At 40.1% G+C, this 24,548-nt stretch overlaps 1 protein-coding gene across 3 annotated transcripts in view; it reads right to left on the bottom strand.

Moving 5' to 3' along the window:
* Positions 1-24,548, bottom strand: part of TMEM266 (transmembrane protein 266) — a 106,504-nt gene that overhangs the window by 9,733 nt on the left and 72,223 nt on the right. For all 3 annotated transcript variants that reach the window (XM_035112720.2, XM_060279103.1, XM_060279102.1), the window contains 3 exons: positions 24,335-24,450; positions 19,674-19,863; positions 8,401-8,463 (listed from right to left, as the gene is read on the bottom strand). In XM_035112720.2, coding sequence (XP_034968611.2) covers positions 8,401-8,463; positions 19,674-19,863; positions 24,335-24,450 — 369 coding nt within the window. The remainder of the gene's footprint in view (positions 1-8,400; positions 8,464-19,673; positions 19,864-24,334; positions 24,451-24,548) is intronic.

The following is a 24,548-nucleotide window of genomic DNA, read 5'->3' as shown; positions in this document are numbered from 1 at the left end:
TTTTATTTCCCAATTTTAGGTTTTCGCATACATTGATCATGAAAGGCCAAGAAACACTATCGAATGCCTTTTCAGCATCGACGAGTAACATCGCGATTTCAAGGCCTGGTTTCATATCGGCATATTCCAGAAGATCTATAATTATTCTAACATTGTCTTTTATTTGCCTTTGGGGGAGAAAACCTGCCTGATCTCTGTCTATTGTTCTATTCAAAAATTTTTTAAATCTGTTTGATAATATGCTTGTAAAGATTTTGTAGTCTATGTTTAATAAAGAGATTGGCCTGTAGTTTTTTATGAGCTTCGGATCCGCGTCTTTTTTGAGAATTAAGGTAATAAAAGCTTCCCGCCAGGATTCTGGTAATTCTCCCTTGTCTAATATTTCATTCATTATAGTTTGGAGTTTGGGTATAATCACGTCTTCCAATTTTTTGTAATACTTCACCGTGATCCCATCTGGACCCGGTGATTTCCCTTCTTTTAAATTCCTGATGGCCCTTTGGATTTCTTCTTTTTCTATATTGGCATTTAAAATTGCATATTCTGTATCATTGATTTCAGGTAAGTTATTATCAAGTATATATTTTGCACCTTCCTTTTTGTCAATATCCACCTCTTTGTATAGATTTTTATAGTAATTCACGAATTTATCTTTAATTTGGTCGGTGTCCGTAATTTCCTTTCCCTCATCTATTATATTATTTATTATTTTATTAACCTGTCTTTCTTTTATCGCCCAAGCTAACATTCTTCCGGGTTTGTTTGCCTGTTCGAAATATTTTTGTTTTGTCCAGATAATTTTCTTTTCTACTTCTTTATTAACCAAATCCATCAAGTGTGCTTGCAGTATTTTAATTTGTTGTATTATTTCGTCATTTTTTGGGGATTTGACCAGTTCTTTTTCTTTACCTCTTATTTGTTCATTGATTTCCAGAATATTTTTCTGCTTTTCCCTCCTTATCCTGCCCATCTGTTGTATCCCAAACCCCCTCATATAAGCCTTGCTTGCTTCCCATATAATTTTCCTATCTGATCCTTGGCTTTCATTTATTTCAAAAAATTCCTTAAGCGTCTCCTTAGCCTTGATGACCCTTTGTTCTTCCCTCCATATCTCGTCGTTTAACCTCCATCTCCCCTTTGTTTTGCTCTTAAATTTTAATTGGATTGTTACGGGATTGTGGTCAGAGATTGACTTATTTAGTATTTCAGCCTTTTCCAAATATGGTGTTAATTTCCTTGAAATCCATATTGCATCAAGTCTTCCACCCGATTTCTGGGCATCCGAATAGTGAGTGATGTCTCTAACATTTGGATTTTTAAACCTCCATGCATCATGTAGATCGTAATTTTCTACTAATTGAAAAAATGATTGGGGGAGTTTACCTGATTTAATTTCTTTATCTCTATGCGTTCTATCCAGCTCTATTGAGACCACCCCATTTAGGTCTCCCATTACTATCATATTTTCTCCCATGTGGTCCCATAAAGCCTCCTCTACCCTTTTAAAAAATTCATCTTTTTTATCATTAGGGGCATAGATTCCCACTATTATTATCTTCCCTTCTCTTGTATACGTTTCTACTCCTAAGATTCTACCCTCCTCATCCTTGAATAACAATTTTGGTTTTAACACTCCATTTATATACATAACTATCCCTCTTTTCTTTTCAGTACCTGAGGATATGAATTCAAGGCCCAGCCTATTATTTTTTAACACTCTTATGTGATTTTGTGTAATATGCGTTTCCTGCATACAGATGACGTCCCATTTCTTTTTTTAGTAGACATTCTGTCTTGTTCCTCTTATGTTTACAGTTCAAACCGTTTATGTTCCAAGAGATACAATTCAACATGGTTGCCCTTTATTAATATATGATAAATTCTTATTACCTCCCTATGTCCACCTGCCAAATAATGACAAGGTAGTTTCGGAGGAGTAAAAAGGAAGATAAACCCAAAAGATATTACTCAATAAACAATGAAACAATGTCAAACAAATTACTCTCTAAATAGCAATTGAAAAAAAAAGAGCAAGAGAAAAGAATAAAAAACAAAAATCAAATACAAAGAAATATAAGCAAATTTAAACAAATGAACTACCTTTGTGACAAAAAACAAAAAAAACAAAATTTACTTACAAATGTTAAAAAACTTTCATTCCCCACAAAATTACTTGCTGTCTCCCTTTGCCTCCGGCAGTTTCTCCCCACCTAGTTCGTCCCAATATTTCCTCCAGAATATTTTAGTCTCCTCAACTGTTCTATAAGTTCGTTTTCTATCTTTATATGTAAATGTTATCCCTTCCGGGAATTCCCATTTAAACCTGATGTTATTTTTCCATAACGCCGATGTTATGAATCTGTAGTTCTCCCTCTTTTTCAGGATTCTGGTAGGCATCTCTTTCTTTATCTCGACTGGTGCTCCATCAATGTGCAGTGGATCTGTTCTGCCTTTTGATAACAGTTTGTCTCTTAATAGTATCGAGTTAAGAAATAGTAGGCAGTCCCCTGGGCCCTTTTTTCCTTTGCCTTTATTAGATTTTATTCGAAATATTTTGTCAATATCTAGCAGTAAATCTTCCTCCTGCACATCGAGCCATTTCGCAATAGCTTTCGTTAATTTGGAAGGTATATCTTCATCGTGGTCTTCCTTGACGCCTCTCACACGAAGAGTAAGCTCTTTTTGTTTCATTTCCAAGATTGCAATTGCGTCGTATGTTTCTTCCTGAATTCTCTTAAGTTTATCAATTTCCTCTTTATTTTTTTCCTGGAACCTTTTCGTTTCTTTCTGGTCTTGTTGGATTTTTTTCATCTGGTCCTCTTGCTTCTGTGTTTTGGTTTTAACTTCTTGCACCGCTGCTTCTATTTCTTTATTCTTCCCAGCTATTTGGTTAATTTGTTCAGAGAGATCAACGATCAACTTGGAGTTATTTTCTATCTTTGAGCCCATGTTTTCCATTTTACTGTCTATTAGTTTTATATTCCCGTCCAAATTTGTGATTTTGTCACTCAGATTTTTTTCCATTCTCTCCAATGCTGAGACCAGTTCTTTCATTTCCATGTTGCTTTCGGTCTCGAGTAACGATGTTCTACGTTGTTGATTTAAAGCTGAGTTCGCACCGCTAGCAGCAAGTCCTCTTTTAGAGCCCATCAGGAGTTTAATTGAAGTTAGGTCTTTTCTTTCCACTTATATTGGCGTTTTACCCAGAAATTTTGGGAATCCCCTCTGTGGTTTTTTTTTTACATGGCCATTTCCACTTATTTATAATATCCAATGATAATGTCTCTACTACTGGGGGATTACTTTTGGGGGATTTCGAGGGATTTCTCCTTTTCCCCTGTCAAGTTGAATCTAGCCACTAGGTGGCGATCGTCTGTGGGGATTGTCTGCAAGGATCCGCGAGGATCTATTTGTATTGGTGTGGTGTATTTGTATTGGTGTGGCGTCTAGCTTGACCACACGTGTCGCTGTTGGTTCTGTCGGGTCCTCTACTCCTTAGCCCCGTCTTTGTTTACCGCCGTCTCTCTCTTCTCCTTCTCTTCCACTTTGAGCCTTCCTAGTATGGCGGGCGGGCACTGTGGAGCAATTAAAGTGATATTGCCCGTTTTCTCTATTGCATGAGACAGCTATTTTTTACCGGATTGTGCCGCTCAATGGGGGTAAGTTATTATTATTATTATTTTCCTCTTGTCGGTTAAACTGACAGGCTGTATCTGTACTCTGTGCTCTGTCGCGGTCCCCCTTTTCAATTATTAAAAGTCTCTGCCTTGCGGTAATTTAAGAAACTTCTGGCGCTTCCCTCCTGCCCCCCGCTTTCCCTATGCGGGGGTTTGTTAGATGTTATCGGCTTTTTAGTTGCTTTTGGGGAGGGGGCGCCTTGCTGTTAGCAGCTTTGTTCTTTACGGAGAGTTCAGCGCTTTCTTTACCGGAGTTCGGGCGTTAGACGCCGAGAGGGGTTGGACTGCCCCAAGCGCTAGGGTCTTTCTGCGATTTTAGAGAAGACCCCTGCACGCCACCGCGGGCACCAGCCCCCAGGATTCCCCCCTGGGGTCGGGGATAACTCACGCCAAGCTCCCCGTCTTTCGCACTCTCGGACGTCAGGTCTGCTTCAAAGTTAGCGAGAGAGAGCAGAGCCTCGACCGGCTTCAGCGCGCCATTCCGGAAGTCCTCGTCTCATTATGTTGTTCATTACATTCTTCATAGGTCCTATTAATTGTTCTGACAATTTCTTGTAGTGTCTCATCGGTAGACCGTCTGGTCCCAGGGCTTTTCCATTTTCCCCTTGTTTTATAACCTCTAAAATTTCGTCCTTCGAAATTTCTCTTTCTAGCTGGTCTGTTTCATCTTGTGGAATCTCTTTCAATTTATTTTGGCATAAAAATTTTTCTATCTTCTCCCTGTCTTCTGTAGGTTTTGAGTAGGATTTCTCATTGCATACTTCCTGTTTGACCGCAGACCAGGGAAGGAGTGCGGGACCTGTTCGGTTCCGAGCTTTGCAGGCGAAAAGAGACTCATTAGGGCTCAGGGGTCTTGGAACCTGAAGGTAAAACCTTTGGGGACAGGAGGATGATCCAGCTGCGTTCGGGATGCCTTTCCGGCTCGGAAGCCAAACCTGGCAAGTACGAGGGCTGGCAGGAGCAGGGCTGTAGGCTAGAACGCTGGGATCCATACTTACCTGCAAGGCGCCACCACAGGCTCCACCGGAGAAGCGGTGAAATATTCCAAAATAGAACTTGAACCTCGGTTCCTTGAGTCTAAAGTGACCCCAAACTGGGCAATTGGATGAATTGTTAAAAAGAACGAGGAAACCGGGTGAGATGGAGCTTTGAGTACATCATAAATTCTTCCAAAGCTGTCTGTTAAAATGGCGCAGGAGTAAAAACGCCAACGAGAGGTAAAGAGCAGTTTTGCTAGACTCTACTGATTGGAAAAAAGGAGGGAAGCAGAAAAAGGCAGTCTAAAGACTAAAGACACGGGCAGAGTTTTCAGAGCTGGAAAAACAAAACAAGGCAATTCAGCTGTGGAATATACTTTAAAACTATGGCAAGACACCCAGTGTTGAATCTGCTTATTGGTTTTGGAAGTAGCGTTGACTCAGTCTGTTAAAATGGTGCAGGAGTAAAAATGCCAACAAGAGGTAAAGAGCAGTTTTGTCAGACTCCACTGATTTTTTTTGGGGGGGAGGGAAGCAGGGAAAAGCAGTTGGGGTCTAAGACCAAAGGTACGGGAAGAGTTTTTAGAGCTGGGGGGAGGGGAAACAAACAAGGCATTTCGGCTGTGGAATATACTTTAAAACTGCGGCAGGACACCCAGCGTTGAATCTGCTTATTGGTTTTGGAAGCAGCGTTAACTCAGCCTGCTGCCAGGGAAATACATAACTTCCCTTGTTAAAATTCATGAGACTGCATCCAACTATACTGAACTGTACCCAGTTTTAGTTTTAGTAGCTGGATGCTACTTTGGAAGTTTTTAATGCTTTGTCAGGTTGTTGCCTGCAACGGTGAAATAAGACTTCAATACTGGACATCAAAGACACTGAGACGTTAACCCTGGTGACGGGAAGACCCACTAAATCGAGAGGCTTTATTTTAAAAAAACGGACTGAGAGGGGGGAAACGAAGCTCTGGAAGACTGGGTAAGAAATATAAAGAAAGACTTTCTGCACAAGGGCATTAAATTTGGTATGGTCTAGGAAGGGGAAGGAAGGGGACTAGGGGTGCAGAGCATAACAAAACAATGTGTAACCTCTGTAACAGTATATTTTGTATTCAAGAATATTTGTAACTGAACAAAGTCTATATTTAAGGGTTAAGAAAATACAAATTGAGATCATTGAAGGTGCAGAGGAAGAAAGTTAAAAGAGATACAATTACAACCCCTAGAGGAGACGAAGTGTAGAGCAACCCTTAAGATAGAACAAAAACTAGAGGAGTTGAGAGTAACCATGGCTCATAGAGGAACTAAAGCGCCAACTACAGGTGAAAGAAGAGCTTCCAAACTAGAAATAGAGGGAGGGCGACTTAGCAAAAATATTAGCAGAAATTAGATAAATAAGAAAGGAGGTAAGAGAAAATGAAAATAATTTAGGAGAAAAGCTCCTAGAGGTAGCCAATGATTTAACAGGACAAATTAATGATTTCAAAAGTAAAATACAAACAATGGAGGCTCAGACCAAACGGGTACAAAAGGAGGTGAAGTATAACAAAAAGGAAGGGGAGAAAATGAAGGAACAAATAGATAAATTGAATATGATTCAGGAATCCACCTTGGACAATTTAGCATTTTTAGAAATGAACCAAAAATCACACAATTTGAAATTTAGAGGATTAAATGAAGTGGAAGGTGAAAATATAAGAGAAAGGCTGATCTCAATAGTGGCTGAAACAATGGGAATGAAAGAGGAAGAATTGGGGCAAATGGTTACAAATGTATTTAGAATAAAGGTAAAGCCAACCCAAGCAAGACAAAAACAACAACAACCAGGGGATTGCTTGGTAACTCTCAGCTCAACAGAAACAAGAGATAAAATTTTGAGGAAGTGCAGAGAGCAAAAGTTGATTGTTGAAGGTAAATTGGTCATGGTATTTAAGGACATCCCCAATCGGTTCCTACGCAAACACAACGTTTATAAAGATTTATCTAAAAACCTGACAGCAAATAATATAAGGTTTAGGTGGGAATACCCAGAAGGAATCTCCTTTTACTTCAATGAACAAGAAATACAGCTTTAGTTCTGAGCAAGAAATGAAGAAATTTACAAGAAAGAACAAGGATCTAGGCAAGTCAGATAAAGGAGAGCTAGAAGCAGAGGGGGAGGAAGAGGAGAAGGAACAAGATATTAGTGAGGGAGAGATTTAAGAGTGATAAATATAATAAACTATATTTAATAAAGCAAAAATGGTGGTTAAACTAATATCGTGGAATGTGAATGGAATGAACGATAAGACTAAGAGAAACCAAATTACACATGTCCTTAGTAAAATGAATGCAGACATAATGTCTACAAGAGACACCTGTAACTAGAAAACATGACAGAGTTAAAAAAACAAAAAACTTGGAAATGAATTTACCTCATCAGATGTTCAGAAAAAGAGAGGAGTGGTATTAAATGTAAGAAACAATTATAAGGCCCAACAAATATATAAAGACGGGGAAGGGAGAATTTTAAGGGTTCAAGTACAAATTGAGGGGGGGGGGATAATAGTGGTAGGAGTATACGCGCCCAATGACAGGAAAGCAGAATTTTATAAGAAACTAGATGAAATCCTGTCTGAACATATAGATGGTAAAATGGTTATGATGGGAGACTTTAATGGAGTAATATTGACAGAGATGGACAGATAAAAAAAGAAGGGGAAATCAACTCAGGGAAAACTCCCAAACTCCTTTGAATCATTATTGGACAATCATGAACAGGTTGATATTTGGAGAATCAGAAATCCAACTACTAAACAGTTTACCTTCTTTTCTGAACCTAACCAGAGTTGGAGTAGATTGGACCAAATGTAGATCTCTAAAGCACTGGTACCAAGGGTGGCAAAGGCAGAGATATTACCAAAATCTATATCGGTCCATAATGCAATATCTATGATACAGAAAATAAAGGAACCAGGTGCGTATAGATGGAGGATGAACGAGTTCCTGTTAGACAATGAGGAAATTCTGGAAAGGGCAGTAGAGCATTTGAAAACATATTTTGAATTAAACCTAGATAAAGGAACCCCTATCAACAGAGTCTGGGATGCATTAAAGGCAGTTATGAGAGGTTTCCTACTGCAACAGAGCTGTATTTTAAAAAGAAAAAGGGAAAAACCCAAGCTTGAAACATTAGAGAAAATAAAAGAAATAGAGAAACAGATGGTCAAAAGACCGGAGGACACAAAGTTGAAACAAGCCTACAAAATTATAGAAACACAAATAAACACAATGATAAACCATGAAGTAGAATGGAAGATCAAATTATTAAAACAAAAAACCTTTGAAACAGCAAATAAATCAGGAAAATGGCTTGCTAGGGAATTAAAGAAAAAACAAAGTCAAAGCGCCATAACCAAAATAGTTGAAAATGAGACCGTAATAAATAAGCCGAAAGAGATAAAAGAGGCCTTCACAAAATTTTACAAAGAACTATATAGGGCAATGGACACAGATTCCAGCTTTATTCATCTGAAGCCTTCATAGGTTCAGAACCTCAGCATCATTCACCACATCCCAATGGTGGGGCATCTGCTCTGCATGCAGCAAGTCTGATTGAGCAAGCACTGGGAGAGGTTGAAATCCTGGAGAGCCACCAGCCTCTAAGCATCAACAATGCTGAGCCAGGCTGACCAGTGGTCTGACTCTGGCTCGCTTGCTTAGAAATGGCAGCAAGCCTGTTTAGTTTCTAGAATTCAAACTTACCACTACTGGGCTCATTGTAGTACTGACTGATGTAGTTGTTCATATCGTCTTTGACCATGGTCTCTGTGAATGCAAATGGGGGAAATGTCAACAGAAAATTTCACTCATGTACTAGATTAAGTTCTCCAGCACAAGGACCCATAATGTCATTATGGGAAGAAACTCAGAATCCTATTTCACACAGCATTTTCAAAATTGTGAGTTCCTCATGTGATGTTTGAGGACTATACTTGCTCACGCCCCCAAAAGCAGAAAGGCACAAATATTTCATGTGTGAAATATGACATGAAAGAGTACTTGTGCCAAACATGGTGGTGAGCATATATTCGACTACGAGGATTACTTCCATGCAAGATGTGCAAGAGAGAAACAGCTTTAAAGTAATATTTCTTGACAAAGGAGGAAAATAAAACAGTGCGAGAGGGGGAGCATTTGCATGATTGACAGGTCAAATCGGAGGGAATGTTTTATCAGACTTCTACAATCACTGTGTTTTGAAGAAGGGATGTTGAACTGACATAATGCATCACCGTGCTCTTGTCCGTTCTGTTCTCTGTGCTACCGTAGTTGTGCTAGTACTGCTGCCTTGGAAAATGCTGAACATGCAAATCCTTCTGCTTCCGTGCCACAATTTTTGGTGCCAACTGAGTAGAACACAAGCGTAACTCTATTACTCTTTAATTTGGCTGTTTACCTAGGGGCACCTCTCTCAGCTATGCTACTTCCATATAAATTGCCCTCAAATTAAGTGAATCCTTTTTTAATGACAGCCAAACTGTAAAGATGGCCCTTATAGGATAAGCACCACAGCCATCCTTCCATTTGGCAGCGTTCAAGCTCTTCTAAGAGGCTACCTGCAAGCTTAATCCAGTTCTGCCAAAAAGAAAACAAGTTATAGATGATTCCTTTTTTCGAGGAGCATGGGAATCAAAATGGAAATATATTGAATGGGGGGGGGGAGGTGAAAGCTTCATGGAATTTGGATTTCTAAGCCAACTTCTTCTCTTTTCTGTGGAATCTTTGCAGAGGGCAGTTTTTGGAGAGATTAGCCCTTAAGCTTCCTTGAAAAACATTATTTTCCAGTAGGGAAACAGAGTTAATTCTACAATTTTTCAGCAACATAAATGTAAGATGCTGAGATACTGCACAACGCTGAGATGAAAAACATTGCTGTGGAGATATGAAAATGACTTTTTTTTAAAGTGCAAGAACACCCAAGCAGAAAAGCAACTTGATCTGCCCACTTTGAGGCATATCACATGCTTTAAAAGCATTCTCTCCTTTTAAGTGCTCTTTTTGATACTGCGTTTCAGGAGGAGGGAGGAGGGGAGGGAGAACAAATTTATGCTCATTCCTTTGAGCCAGATCCTCCATAGCCCCCTGGGTTTCTGTGGCTACAGCCTTGCCATTTTCACAGCACATTGTGGTTTGCAGGTGAAAGGAACAGATGTTTTCCGTGGCACATTTTCTCCACCCAACAAGGCCCAAACCACTAAGCGCTTGGTACCTGAAAATAGCTGCACTCCTAAGACGGCAATCAAACTTGACACTGAAAGGGAACATGGATGCCTTCCTGGTTTCATTGGCTCTTTAAAAGCTTTTTTGGCCTCTGTTGATCTTTAAATGCCTGCAGTCAGAGGTGTGCTTTCTGATAATGTCTGAGTTTAAAAAGAAGCCTCAGTGTAGCTCAAGGCAATACCACCAGATTAGGAATACACTGCAAGGCTTTTCAGCTATCTGCTGTTAAAATACACTTCATTTCAGTCATCCATAATTGATACTATAAATGCCATGTAGCCATAACAGCATGCACAGCTAGGTCGACGTTGCTTCAGAGAGGGCCAGGGATGCTCAGAGGCTGCGAAGGACCCTTCTGCGTGCTAACACTGAAGGTGCGGCAGGTACTAGGGAGCAGAAACATTTCTGGAAGGGGTGGCAGCCTGCAACACACAGCTGGATGGAAATCCCTGTGATCCATTATTCAGAATGCAGAATTGGAAAGCAGGACTAAGAGAAACCCTCTAATAGATTCACTGACCAAGACTCAGACAAATAACTGACCAATATGCCAACATTCATAAGGACCCAAGAGCAGCCCGGCTGCATCAGATCAAAGACCCGCCTGGTCCAACACGCTGCTCTCAGAGCGCCCAGCCAGGTGCCTACAGGTAGGACACGAGCTCAACAGCGCTTTCATCCTCATCCTCCAGATCTCCAGCAACTGGCAATACTGGCTCTGGTACGGAATGCAATGTATGACTAGTAGCCTTAACCACTATGTATACTGATTTGATACTGTACTTAAGTCTATGCTATAAGTCTATTAATATAATACATTTTCAAGGGTGTTATGGCTTTCACCAGAAGAACCCCTTGGCACTGCAGGACTGTAAGTGGGGATGAAGGACCTTTAGAAATGAGTGTTCTACATTGGGGGGGGGATTACTGTACCCAAAGGCCTTTGAAGGAAGAATTATAAGAATTAAACTGATTTAAAAGGGGGGATTTCTTTGTACATGCATTCAAGGAGAGGGAGAAATGGAAGCTGTGTACCAGCCAAGGCCAACACTGTAAACAACAGGAAGTGATAAACAGTATGACTCTTCCATTGCATCTCCTAATGTAAGGGATTGGGGCATTTAGAGACATCAAATTGTCGCAACTTCTTCTGTATGATAAACACAAGTCTTATTAGAATCAGAGAATAGAATTATATAAATGTAGAGTTGGAAGGAATTCTCAGGGTCTTCTAGTCCAACCCCCTGCAATGCAGGAATATCACTTAGATCATTCATGACCGATATCCATCTTGTTCATTTTTGTCTTTTTAGGGAATGCCCGTGTTTCTAGCAAGTTGAAAGCATCTATGCTCAAGTCATGGGCTTTGCTAACAAGCACACAAGATTCTGAGTACCATATGTTTGGGTACAGGCATGCAAAGTTATATGTTTATGCTCAGGGGAATCTGAAATTTGGGAAATGAATAGTAAATTCTCTTGCAAGCCTGGAGATATAAACGTAATCCCTTTGCTGCTGGCCACAAAAGATGAACACACTTCAGCATGTTTTCAGAGAGGCAGTTTCATCCACTTCATTAAGATGGATATTTAACAGTTTCATCAGTGATACTTTGCACTTCCACCACAGGGCACCACTCAATACAACTTCATGACTTTGTTTTTCAGAGAACACGGCTGGAAGCTTATGGCTAACAGCATTTGGGACTCAATTCTCTCAATAAAGTTGTTCTTTGTTCAGAGCAATATTACTGGAAGATACGATAGCTCTGTTAGGTTTATAGCTAAGCAAATCTAAGTGCTCCAATTCCAGCACCACCTAACATCACTAGTGGGTTTGTCTGGTGGTTTTTTTAAAAAGAAGATATTATTAAGTAGCATTATTCCCTTTAGCTGCCTTATACCAACTGGTCCATCTACCTAACACCATATTAAGTCTTTGCCCATCTAGAAATCCAAAAGACGGAACCTGTGTTTTGCATGCAGAGCATGTGCCCCTCCCCCACTGAGCTTTTGGAACTGGCAGTAAAACGTAAGCAACTGGCCACGTGCAACATTTGGAATAATCTAATGATAGGATTAATCTTGTGACCACCTCATGAAGTGCTCTGATTAATTAGACAGCTTTAATTTTTAAAGTACTTCTAAAAAGTTAAGATGCTTGACATCAACAAAGAGGGATTTCCTTCTCACACACACACATTTTTTTGACCAATATCTTATCTACTCTTTTTCATAACAGATTTTTAATTCACTACCCTAGTGATTAATAGCTTTGTCTGCATTAACTTAGCTTATTAATTAATTAATTAGATTTTTTTGTACCGTTTACCATAAGGTAAGCTTTTTTGGTATTAGTTCTATTTCTAGCTTATTTAAGTTAAGTGTTTTTGCATTATTCCTATCCTTTAAAGTAACCTTTTTTGCATTATTTCAATCCATGATCAAGAATGATTAAACATTTTTAATGCAATTGCATTCATCTTAGTTAAACCCAATTTAACTTTTCCAGCATATGACAAAACAAATAGGCTGCCTTTTATTAAGCAAAGAGTCGTCACTGATGGATCAGCTTCAGATAAAAGACAGTCTAATGTCATTATTGCCTCCTCACTTTGGCTGCCTTATTGCAACTTCATTTAATAAGCTAACTAGCTATCTCTGGAGACAGCATAACAAATACACGCTCCTAGGTTCCAAGAGGGCTTGCTACAAAGCATTAATTGTTTTAATGGAAGATGAGACAATATGGCTGCAGGAATTAACATAAGGAAAAAAGTGGGAGAGAAATGGGGTACTAACAGAATGAATCTGCTATCCCCAAGATCACAACTAACTCCATTGAAAAAAAATGAAGTTGTTGGTTAGAAATGCTTAAAACATGTTACAATCCCTTTTCTACACCTGTCCAAAATGGTCTTCAGGATGTGTGCCTTAATATGGAAACAACTGCATGCTTGCAAAGGTTAAAAGAAATGTGTATTTCTAACAATGTATTAAGAAAAAGATTAATGGATTGTAAAGGAAATACTATGAGTTACCATTGTGATCTTGGCATGCCATGAAGACTGGGGCTTTGATCTCCAAGTTTTAAATGGATTTTTACAGGAGCAAACTCAAGAGAGAAAAAAGGTTGATACTGGTATGACTGCCATATACTGTCCTGGCCAAAGACCTTCTTTGGCATCTACAGAACATTCTGCTAGCAATATGCAAATAGGTAACATTTTACAAAGCTGTGAATACCCCATCCAAATGCTAGATTGTTCATTAGTCAAAACCTACACAAGTCCTTTCCAACACAATTAACAGTCTGAAAATGAAAACCAACTCTACTCAGATGTACAAAGAACATCCCTGCCTGGTTGCCAGAATGTGATTCATACCTACCAGAAAAGACTGAACATCTTCTTTATATCTAAGTATTTTTGACATAATTCCTATGAACACCCTGAAAAGCCCCATTTTGATCATTCTGTAACTGGAGAAATGAAATTTAAGTAATTTGCCCCCCCCCCAGCCCCCTCTCTCTGACCACAAACACATCTCCAGATCGGATGCTGTCACTCCCCATCTCCCCGCTGCTCTTGTCCCACTTCCAATGTCACTAGGCATGAGTGGACCATTCAAATAAGGCACTTTGGATGATGGCTGGGAAGATGCAGGAAGGCCAAACATAGCTATGAGGCTGTGAATTGGGTCTGGGTTTTACACAACTGCTCTGGATGTTTATAACCCACATGTTTATAAGAATAAGCCTACACAGGTGATTGACAATTGGGCAACTGTCTGCCTGTCAAAGGTGGTTCATGGGGGGGGGGCAGGGGAGGATCTGGCCCACCAGCCAGATCCTCCCCTGCCCCCCCATGAACCACCTTTGACAGGCAGACAGTTGCCCAACTGTCAATCACCTGTGTAGGCTTATTCTTATAAACATGTGGGTTGACTGCAAACTGTCTGTAGTCATTGAAAAGTTATCTGGATACTGCACTGTTTAAGAGTTAAGTACAGCTTGCATTGCTGATGCCTGTAACATACAGAACATGATCCTGTGGCTTTGAGGACTTCCAACATTGCACAAAGTCCCAGGTAAATACACCAGTGAAATTTTCAGCTGCTCTCCAAGGAGCTTTAACTTATGGACTGCTCCATAAAAATATCATTATGAAGGGAGGGGAGGAGAAATCAGCAAAAGTCTAACATTTCTCTTGGAATTTTGCGGCCCTTCATGGTCAAGTAGCCCACACTGAATGTTTCCATTGTTCCTTATGGGTGGAGGAGATATAATTAGCTTTAGAAGGAATATCCTATTTCTCATGAATTAGGTAATTCAGCTCACTAAAAGCCCATTGTTCAAGGCAGAATTGAAGGTCTCTAAACCTCCAAGATTTTGAGGAGACCTGAAGGTAGGGTTTTGCACAGGAAATTACTGCCCAGCCTGGTTTATGCCTCTGCCTCTCTGGGCACACGGATGAAGGCTTCAGAGTTTTCTGATGCTGTGACCCACACATGAATGGCCAAATGCAATTGGTGGCTCTGTGTCAGGCAATTTCCATCAGGCAAAATGCAGTTTCCCTTGCAGAGCTATCATTCCTAGCACCTTTAACAAACTACAGTTCCCAGGATTCTTTGGTGGGAAGTTGCATGCTTTCATTGTGTGATGGATGGGCTTTAAAAGCATGGTGTGGATCTGCCCACAGATTGCAACATCAACATGTCACAGTAAAAGAGGAATGCAACACAGATGTCCAGGGAAACATTCCACAAGCTTGGCAATTATTGGTGATGAAATTCATGTGGGGATATGTTACTAACTAAAATCTGATATTGTCCTCTGTGCATAAAGATTCATTATATTTATCAGGTTTTCTTGAGGTGAACAATACTAATCTAGGGTAAAACTCCACATTACCTCTCTAGTCCCAAGTTGTCTTGGACAGCAAAACACAAACTGGAAGCTGATTGGCTAGAAGTATTTGGCCACTTGGCACTCATTGCAGAAACCGGCACCTCTCAAGAATCACAGGTGTCCTGCTCTGGGATTGGGCCTCAGGAACCCCTCCCTCCCAGTTCACCCTGTTCAGAAGCTCTTCTAAAGCTTCAGGGGCTTTTGCTGCCTTCTCACCAGTGGACAGAGATTTGGTTGGTGGGAAGAAGAGAAGGGGCACCCAAGGCATGGACTGAGCTCTCCAGAAAGCTGTGTTTTTCCAAAAAACACACCCAAAAAAATCAAAAAATCTGAACAGCTAAATTAATAAAAATCGGACCACGGGAAGGGGTGGAAAAGAGGAGGTCAGTCCCTGACCACTGTGTGATGGAGAAGGCAATAACATTGTCCTGAGCCCAAAGTTGCATTTGAATTTAAGAAGCTAAGAACTGCTTAAAAGGGAAAAATTAATTGTTACTTACTTTGGAGGAGACCCCTCTAAGCAGCTGGCGAGAGATTACTGTCTAGTCGGAAGTGGAAACCCAACAAGAAGGACTGGGGAAGGGTGAGAGCACCCCAGTCCATATAGAAGAAATTGAGTGGTACAGAAGGAGTGAGAGTCCATCTGTGCACAAAAAACTAGTTGAGAAAAATCAGTATGAATTGAAAAATATCTCCTCTCGACAGATGAAGACATCGGACCAGGGAGTCAAGATGATCACAGAAAACAGAAAAGGGGTGTTTAGAATTACAGGATTGAAGAAAGATACAGGGCAGCAGGGGAAGGTTAAAGGAATGAGGGTAGAAAGAAAGGTGAGGAAGGGGGCGGGATAAATAGTTTATAAGTGGTTATGTAATAGGGTAACCCAGATTGAAATAGGACTGTTTATATAGACTTGCCGACCGTAAAAAGGGCCTTGTGATTAGAAGGGTTAATAATAGAAATATGGTTTTGACTGAGATCATACCTGCCAAGTTCCTGCCAGAAAAATAAAGGATCGCAGACCAGAAGTAGCGCTGCTGCCATTTTGGAACTGGGCGGAGCATGCTCAGAAGCGACTTTCGATGCTGCTCTGCCCAGTTTCAAAATGGCCGCAGCGCCGGAAGTCGTGCTGTGGCCATTTTGGAACTGGGCAGAGCAGCATCGAAAGTCGCTTCTGAGCATGCTCCGCCCAGTTCCAAAATGGCCGCTGCACCAGAAATCACTTCTGTGCATGTCCAGAGACTCCAGACATGCGCAGAAGGAGCCTCCCCCGGGCGGTAAGTAAACCTTAGTTCTTAGAAGAGAGGCGTGGGTATAAGGAACAGAATTTTTAGTTTAGTATTGTGTAAAATTAGAATAAAATTTTTATAATACGAATTAAATGAATAAGTATGTTTAAGGTAGAAATATAACATGTAAGGAAAGAGGAGTATGATGTTGTCATAGATGATAAATATGTAAACTATAATGAAAAGGATAATTATAGAAATTTGGTTTAAAATTTAAAGTGTATAAACATGTTTAAGATAGAAAGAAACAATATTAAGATGATGATTATGAAATTGCCAAAGAGAGTATAAGATGAACCACAGGAAGGGGGGCTGAGGAAGTCAACCTACAATGTCAGAAAAGATTAATAGTTTTTTAACTATCGTATATGTATGTTTTTGTTTTTTATTATGTTTATGTTAATGTTTTTATTTGTTTTTCTTGTTTTATGTGTTTCTTGTTTTCTCTTTTAGGTATTGCTGGGGGTTGGTGTATTGGTGATGTTTTGTTGTTATATGTTAAAAAACCAATAAAAATTATTTAAAATAAATAAATAAAAATAAAATAGTTCATACTATATTCTGATGTTTCTTTTTGTAGTTGACATAAAACCCATGAGAGGCCCCATTTCTATTTCATTCTACTACAGTACAGTTATTTTAGCTAATTGATACTGTCTCAATATATTCAACTATGCTAAAAGCACAATATTTATACAGTGGTGCCTCGCTAGACGAATTTAATTCGTTCCACGGGTCTTTTCTTATAACGAAAAATTCATCTAGCGAATTCCATAGGAATGCATTGAATTTTTTTTTGCCCATAGGGACGCATTAATTGAATTTCAATGCATTCCTATGGGAAACCACGATTCGCTAGACGATTTTTTTGTAAAATGAATTCGTCTAGCGAGGCAACCTCCGCTAGAAAAAACCTTTCGTTAAGTGGAAATTTCGTTAAGCAGGGCATTCGTTAAGCGAGGCACCACTGTACTTCCAAAACATCAAATTCAAATGTAGGAGAGATGTTACAGAATCTATGTTTAGTGTATGAAAACTTTTACAAAGCATTTATTCATGAATATACCGTGTTTCTCATATTATAAGACATGTCTTATATTTATTTTTTCCTCAAAAAAACCATACTATGGCTTATTTTCAAGGGATGTCTTATTTTTTTCCTCCTCCTCCTGCCGCGGCCGGCATTGCTGCTGTGCCTATCACTATGTCTTATTTTCGGGGTATGGCTTATATTCCTTGAATGCTTAAAAATCCTGCTATGGCTTATTTTATGGGTATGTCTTAAAATATGAGAAACAGGGTACTAGATATAGACACAATACCCTCAGAAACCTCAGAAGAGATACTGTCCATATTACATTTAAGAAAAACTCCCTTTTGTTACATGCTGCATTCTGCTTTTCCATCTCTAAAACACACACATTTGAAAATTAAGTCCAATTGATTTTAGTCAGACTTGCTTCCAAGCAGGCTGTGAATCTTCTGCATGCTTAAGTGTACTAATGTAATGTACCAACATTCAAGAATGATTTATCTGGCTATGTTTTATGCATGACCAAGCCTTTGAACGCTATGTGCTTGTGGCAACCTGAAAACAAAGTCTAGAAAGTATAAAAGTTTAAGGCTGACTCTCAGAAGCACCATAAATTCAGCAGACCTGCTTAGAATTGTGAGCCACTCTCCTCCATTCCTAATGTAACCCTCGAGGAAAACATGCATAAATTATAAAGTATCCTCATGAGGAAGGTACTAAGAAATCTTATTAAAAAGGGGCAAATGGATTAAGGAGACTAGATGCAAACCCTGTTTGGAAAGTGGCATGCCTGCGGTAAATGGGATTTGATCATACAGCACAACAAAACTGACCGTGAATTTGTTTGTGCCAGAAATACTTACAGAACCAGGAGGGACTCCATCCCTTCCACGTTTACCTCCCTGCTGCTGCCAACTAGTGCAACAGCTTACTGGTAAGCTGAGAAATCTTTCAATTGCCTTTTGTCAATGGGAGGGGTGTATACAGGCAGCAAAACAAATAGGAATTATTTATTGCACAAAATTCACCACTTCCTGCAGACTTTTCAATTTTGAAATGTTCACTTATATAGGGGTGGCGAACCTGAGACCCTCCACAGGTTGCTGGACTCTACCTCTACCCCCATCAGCCCTAACCTGGAATTGATGGGAGTTAGAGTCCAAGAACTTCCAGTGGGCACCATGTTGGGTAGCTGGCCTGCTCTAGCACTAGGACCATACAGTGGTACCTCGCAAGATGAATGCCTCACGCAACAAAAAACTTGCAAGACGAAAGTGTTTTGCGATGTTTTTGGTGACTCGCAAGATGAAGTTTTCTTTGGCCGTGCTTCGCAAGACAATTTTTTGGGGCAGGTTTTTTCGCAAGACGAAGTGACTCATGGAACAAATTACCACTGCATTTTCCAACATTTTACTATACTGCCATTTTACTCAGTTGAATTTTGTTCTTAACGCCAGTCACTTAAAAAATACCCCCTGGAAATAAAAATAAAATGTGAGTTTTTGGGTCATGACCAGGTCGCACCCACTTCTTTAACTTCTGCAGCACTATGCTAACAAAACTGCTGAGACAGCAAACCCAGTTCCGAATTCCCACCTGGTGTGCTGTGTCCAGTTCTGGGGGTCACAGTTTAAGGATATTGGCAAGCTGGAACATATGCAGAGGAGGGAGACCAAGATGACCGGGGGGTCTGGAAACTAGGCCTTATAAGGAATGGTTGAGGGAGTTGGGTCTGTCTAGTCTAGAGAACAGAAAATTGAGAGGTGATATGATGGCCATCTTCAAATGTTTGAAGGGCTGCCACACGGAAGACAGAGCAAGCTTGTTTTCTGCTGCTCCAATGGATTCAAGTTACAAGAAAGGAGATTCTAACTAAATATTAGGAAGAACTTTCAGACATTAAGTTATGTTCAACAGTAGAATGGGCTACCTTTGATGGCCTTCTGGCGGTTCCCTCATTGCAAGAAGTGAAGTTGCATGGAACCAGGCAGAAGGCCTTCTCAGTAGTTGTAGAGGTAAATAATCATATGACTTTTCACAGACACCTGAAGGCAGGCCTGTTTGAGGAAGCTTTTAATGTTTGGTGTTTTGGTGTGTTCCTTTATACTTTGTTGGAAGCTGCCCATAGTGGCTGAGGCAACCCAGTTAGATGGGTGGGGTACAAGAAATTTATTATTATTATTATTATTATTATTATTATTATTATTATTACTCCTCAGGTGGTGGTGGAATCCCCTGCATTCGAGGTTTTTAAACAGAAGTTGGATGGCCATATGTCAAGGATTATTTAGCTGTGCTTCCTGCATTGCAGGGGGTAGGACTAGATGACCCTGGGTGCACCTTCAAATTCTACAGTTCTGTGATGCTATGAATTTCCTGGCAGCTTCACCTTGGCAAATCACAACTGTTTTTCCACACACACACACACCCGACCCCTGGAGATTAAAATGAACAAAGACTACAGAGCCCCAGTGTTCAGTTGAACCGTGTTCAGTGGCGTTAAGCAGCCGGCTCTACTACTTACCCCGAGGTGGCCGCAATTCTGAGATATTTTCAGTTGCCTCGTCGTCGGAATCCCCTCCAGCTGCCACAACTTTGTACCGGTTACTGCTCTGCTTGTTCAGCATGTGTGGGACCTGCAATGCAGCCTCCCTCTCAGCAGCAAGGTCCAGATCTTGCTGAGCCAGGTGAGCCCGCAGCTGCCTAATTTCAAACTAAGGCCAAAGGAAGGGAGGAACAAGTAAGACAAAAAAAAATGAGTAAGGGTGGATACAGAGGCATATTGAACTTGGAAAAAACACACTTTCTAAATTATTAGTGCTCAGGCAATGTTCATAGAGAGACACCCAAAAACACAGTGTTTGCAATTAAAAAAAAACAAAAAACCAATCTGTGTAACAGCAGTTACATCAGCTTGATTTATGCACATTTCAAATGTTATCGGCTTCGAGCTTGACATTTGTGTGTGGCAGAGACTGTACTGTCAAGTGGAGAGCCCAGGGTGTTAGGTTTTACTGTGGCAAACGCAGCAACCGGTAATGTGCAATGTTAAGAACATAAGCTTTTGCGGACTCTGAAGTCCATTTCATCAGATGCATGAATGGTAACCTCAGCCGGAAGATATACCCGTATATTCCGGCGTATAAGACGACTGGGCGTATAAGACGACCCCCAACTTTTCCAGTTAAAATATAGAGTTTGGGATATACTCATCGTATAAGAAATACGACCTGGCGTATAAGACAACCCCTGACTTTTGAGAAGATTTTCCTGGGTTAAAAAGTAGTCTTATACGCAGGAATATACTGTATATTCACAACTATGTGTGTACATGCGTACCCTTGCACATGACACACACACGTACAGAGACGGGAAACTGAATATTGGGACCAAAAAGCCATACAATGCAAGGGGAACAATGTGAAACTGCAGGTGTCCACAGAATGATGGCCGAATTTCTAGGTACTATCATTCAAAAGAAAAAGGAACATTTTTTTACAGCTGCATTACCTGTAGTCAAAATTTAACAGCAATATGTTACAAACAAAAAGCCATCACCTTTACATTAGATTACTGCATCGTGTTATATGTTGGGCTGCCTCTGAAGACGGTTCGGAAACTTCAGCTAGTGCAGAATTCAACGGCCACGTTGCTCACTGGGGCAAGATGGTTTGAGCCTATGACACCAATCCTGGTGACTCCATACTGCCTCATACCCAAAGATCTCAGGGCGGTTCACAACATAAATTTACAATATAAAAACCACAAAATACATAATAAAATAAAATTACACTAAATCAATAATCTCACTGTTGTGAACCAACCTGAGATCTGTGGATGGAGGGCTGTATACAAATTCAAACAAACAAACACTTTGTGAGGTTTGAAAGCTGTAATCTGATGTGCCATGCATGCACAGCAAATTTGAGATTGGACAAGCTTTCAAGTTTGAATAAACATCACAGTTCACACTTAGAATGTGTATTTCAAAATCAAGCCTGCCACAGCTGCCTGAAAACATTCATTTGATTTTAAATTTGTTAAATTTAAAGCATTACCAGTATTTAATCCCAAGTCTTCAGGACATTTGAAAAAATAAAACTATTCAAAGTGTCAAAAGGCAAATGAAACATTTATTCTCACCTAGTCTATGTCCTCCAGGAAGAGGTATTTTCTTTACCTCCAACATTTCTCCAACATTTCTAACAGATTATGCTGACTTTTTTTTAAGGCCCTTTGGGGCTTGGAATCCTATCCCCTTTAAGCTCTATTAAACTTAATTATGCTCAGAAATTCACTGCTAACTGTATTTTTACCCCATTTACCCTCCAAGGAGTTCAGGGCGGTATACTGTTCCCACCAAACCATTTTCTCTTCCCCATGACCCTCCAAAGTAAGTTGTTCAAAGCTTCAGGATTGACAGGGGTCTCCTCATTCTAAGCCCAGCACTTCAGCCATTACACTGCAGAAGCCGCTCCCATTCCAATGCAATTTCCAAAGGTGACCCTCCCATAAGGAAAGTGAGACGGCTGCCTTATGTGGTGGATTTGTGGCACTATCAAGAGGTAGAGCAGGAGGGAAAGAGGGTAATATCGGAGCTATGTAAATGGAAAATTCTCCTGTGCTAGGCACATTCAAGTACAGTCAAGCCTCTTCTTACGTCCGCCTCCACTCGCATCCATTTTGCCCAACATCGGTGGCAAACCCAGAAGTAACCGGGCACAGGAATATCCCATGTTTGTTTAGACAAGTTTAAAACCAGTTAAGTTACAACGGCTGAGCAGGGTCTGCTCCATGTTGTCAACATACTTGTGCATACACATACACACACTTGATCCTGGTTTCTTTGAAACCAGGTTTTAACAAGCCATGCCTCCCGAGTTCTTCCAGAGAACCATGATACGCTTTTTGCTTTTGCAAATCCAGACCTCTGATACAATGAACTAGATATGCAATTCTGACAGGTGCTAGAGACACTGGCATGTCAGAGACAACAAGCCATATTAAAAATAGTGAGCTGATTAACACATATAAACAAAGGAAGTGCTTTTGCTGCCCTCTTATGACCAACAGACAAAAATGCAACCAAGCTTGCTTTACTTTTCATTTTTTCTAATATGCAGTGTGTATATCTGCATTGCTTTTGGTCATTGCTAAACACTTTAATGTTTAAGCAAGCCTATCCAGACACATAATTTTAATATGCAATTTTATCTTATAATGTATATTTTAATAACTGCTGATATTACTTATATTTTGCTGAATTTTAAGATAACTTGCTGTTTTACTAGTATTTTTAAATGAGCATTTTATATTCTACGTTTCCGAGCACAATTCAAAGTGTTGGTGCTGACCTTTAAAGCCCTAAATGGCCTCGGTCCTGTATACCTGAAGGAGCGTCTCCACCCCCATCGTTCTGCCCGGATACGGAGGTCCAGTACCGAGGGCCTTCTGGCGGTTCCCTCGTTGCAAGAAGCCAAGTTGCAGGGAACCAGGCAGAGGGGCTTCTTGGTAGTGGCACCCGCCCTGTGGAACGCCCTCCCATCAGATGTCAAAGAGAAAAACAACTACCAGATTTTTAGAAGACATCTGAAGGCTTTTAATGTTTGACAAGACTATCGTATTTTAATGTTTTGTTGGAAGCCGCCCAGAGTGGATGGGGTATAAATGATTTATTATTATTATTATTATTATTATTATTATTATTATTATGCACTTTGCCTACAGGTTATGGATGATTAAGTAGTTTATAAATCTAGTTAAATTAAATAAATAAATAAATAGATAAGAAAACACACACAAAAATCCCCCCAAACCTTTTTCTGATGCAGCAGCTTTCAGTCCCTCTCAGACAAAGAACAACAGAAAAGAACTAAATACACTATAATAAATCCTCCTCAGCAGTGTGTTGCATTAAGTAATTATTTATAAACACCCATAAAAGGACAGGGGCCAGTATGGGACCCAAGGGAACACCAGCCTTTTATGAGTAGACATATAAAAAGGGCCACCCCATCTTGTCTAGTGTTTTACTGAATATATAGAGGAATGGAACTCTCTGTGCATCATATACAGTAGTTCTCTTTAATAGCCAGTAGCAGAGGATGCTTGGCGTAGCCTTGGAGAGATCAATGAGAGCTTTAAAGCAGAAGCTTGCTCTGCTCTAATGCAACAGCAATAATTTTTCTCTGTTCTGTGAGTGCTCCTTGGATGGAATGCCTGAATGCTCATCTGCCACTGGGATACCATCCAATGTTTACTTCCATTAATTTGGGCCTTTGTTACTAACATTATTTCTTTTTTAAAAAAACACCACACAAACCAAGAGACAAGTTGTGAACTAGACTAAAATAAAAGGCAGGATGATTTGGGCTGCCTTCCAACAAACAGGCAAATGATTGGTTGTTAGAAATAAATTAACATTATTGCAAGTAGAAGCAGAAGAAGGGGAAGGAGAATAAAAAGAAGCAGAACATAAATGCTGCCAGTGGAAAATGTATAGTCATTGGAACCAAGATCTGTTTCACAAATTGTCTACCATGTTGAAAGGAAACAAGAATTCTTCAACTTCTAGGGTTATGGTTTAATTTTAAAAAAGGATAAAAACCACAAAGCTACCTGAATTAACTGAAGGGGAGAGGAAGGATGGTCAGTAATAATCTACACAGCTCTGTTAACTTTGAACCCTTTGCAATCACCTTTTATTGTTCACCCTCATCCTATCTGTACCAGGCAGCATTTCAATGGCATAGATGCCCCACACCCTCATCCTTTGGATCCCTCTGCAAAACCTCATAGGAACACAGGAGACACTGCCTTGCACTGACCAAGACGACTGCTTCATCCAATTCAGTATTGCTAGCATGGACCAGCAGAGGTTCTTCTGGGTCCTTTGCAGTCTGGAGTACCTGGAGAAAGCAGCTATCCCACCTGAGATCTCAGGCATTAAAAGCATGTGCTGAATCATAGTATGGACAGTGGAACCTGTAGTCTTTTGGATGTTGCTGGACTACAACTCCCATAATCTCTAACCCTTGTTCATGTTGGTTGGAGCAAGTTGGAGTCTAGCATAATCTGAAGTGTCATGAGCCACTTCTGGGTGAAAAATGTTGTGGCAAAGTAGCATACAAATTAAAATCCGTAACAGACACACATGTATAAAATGAAAATATAATTTTGCCTTACTCCCTGCTCCTGGCAGATTTGGGTTAGTCTTTCCAGCTGCTCATCTTGAATGACCTTTGCCTTCTCATACTGTTGAATCACCATCTCCATTTCCACCTTAACTGGTAATACGTAGGCTAGAAACCACAACAAATGGATCTCTGAGTTTATTTGAAAAGATGGTCATGCATCTAATAAATGCAACTACTATTCAACAGCAGTCAAGTTTCTGAAA

Source organism: Zootoca vivipara, chromosome 9 (genome assembly GCF_963506605.1).
Source record: "Zootoca vivipara chromosome 9, rZooViv1.1, whole genome shotgun sequence".
NCBI lineage: Eukaryota > Metazoa > Chordata > Lepidosauria > Squamata > Lacertidae > Zootoca > Zootoca vivipara.
The sequence above is the reverse complement of the archived record's forward strand: the minus strand, read 5'-3'. Positions and strand labels throughout refer to the sequence as shown.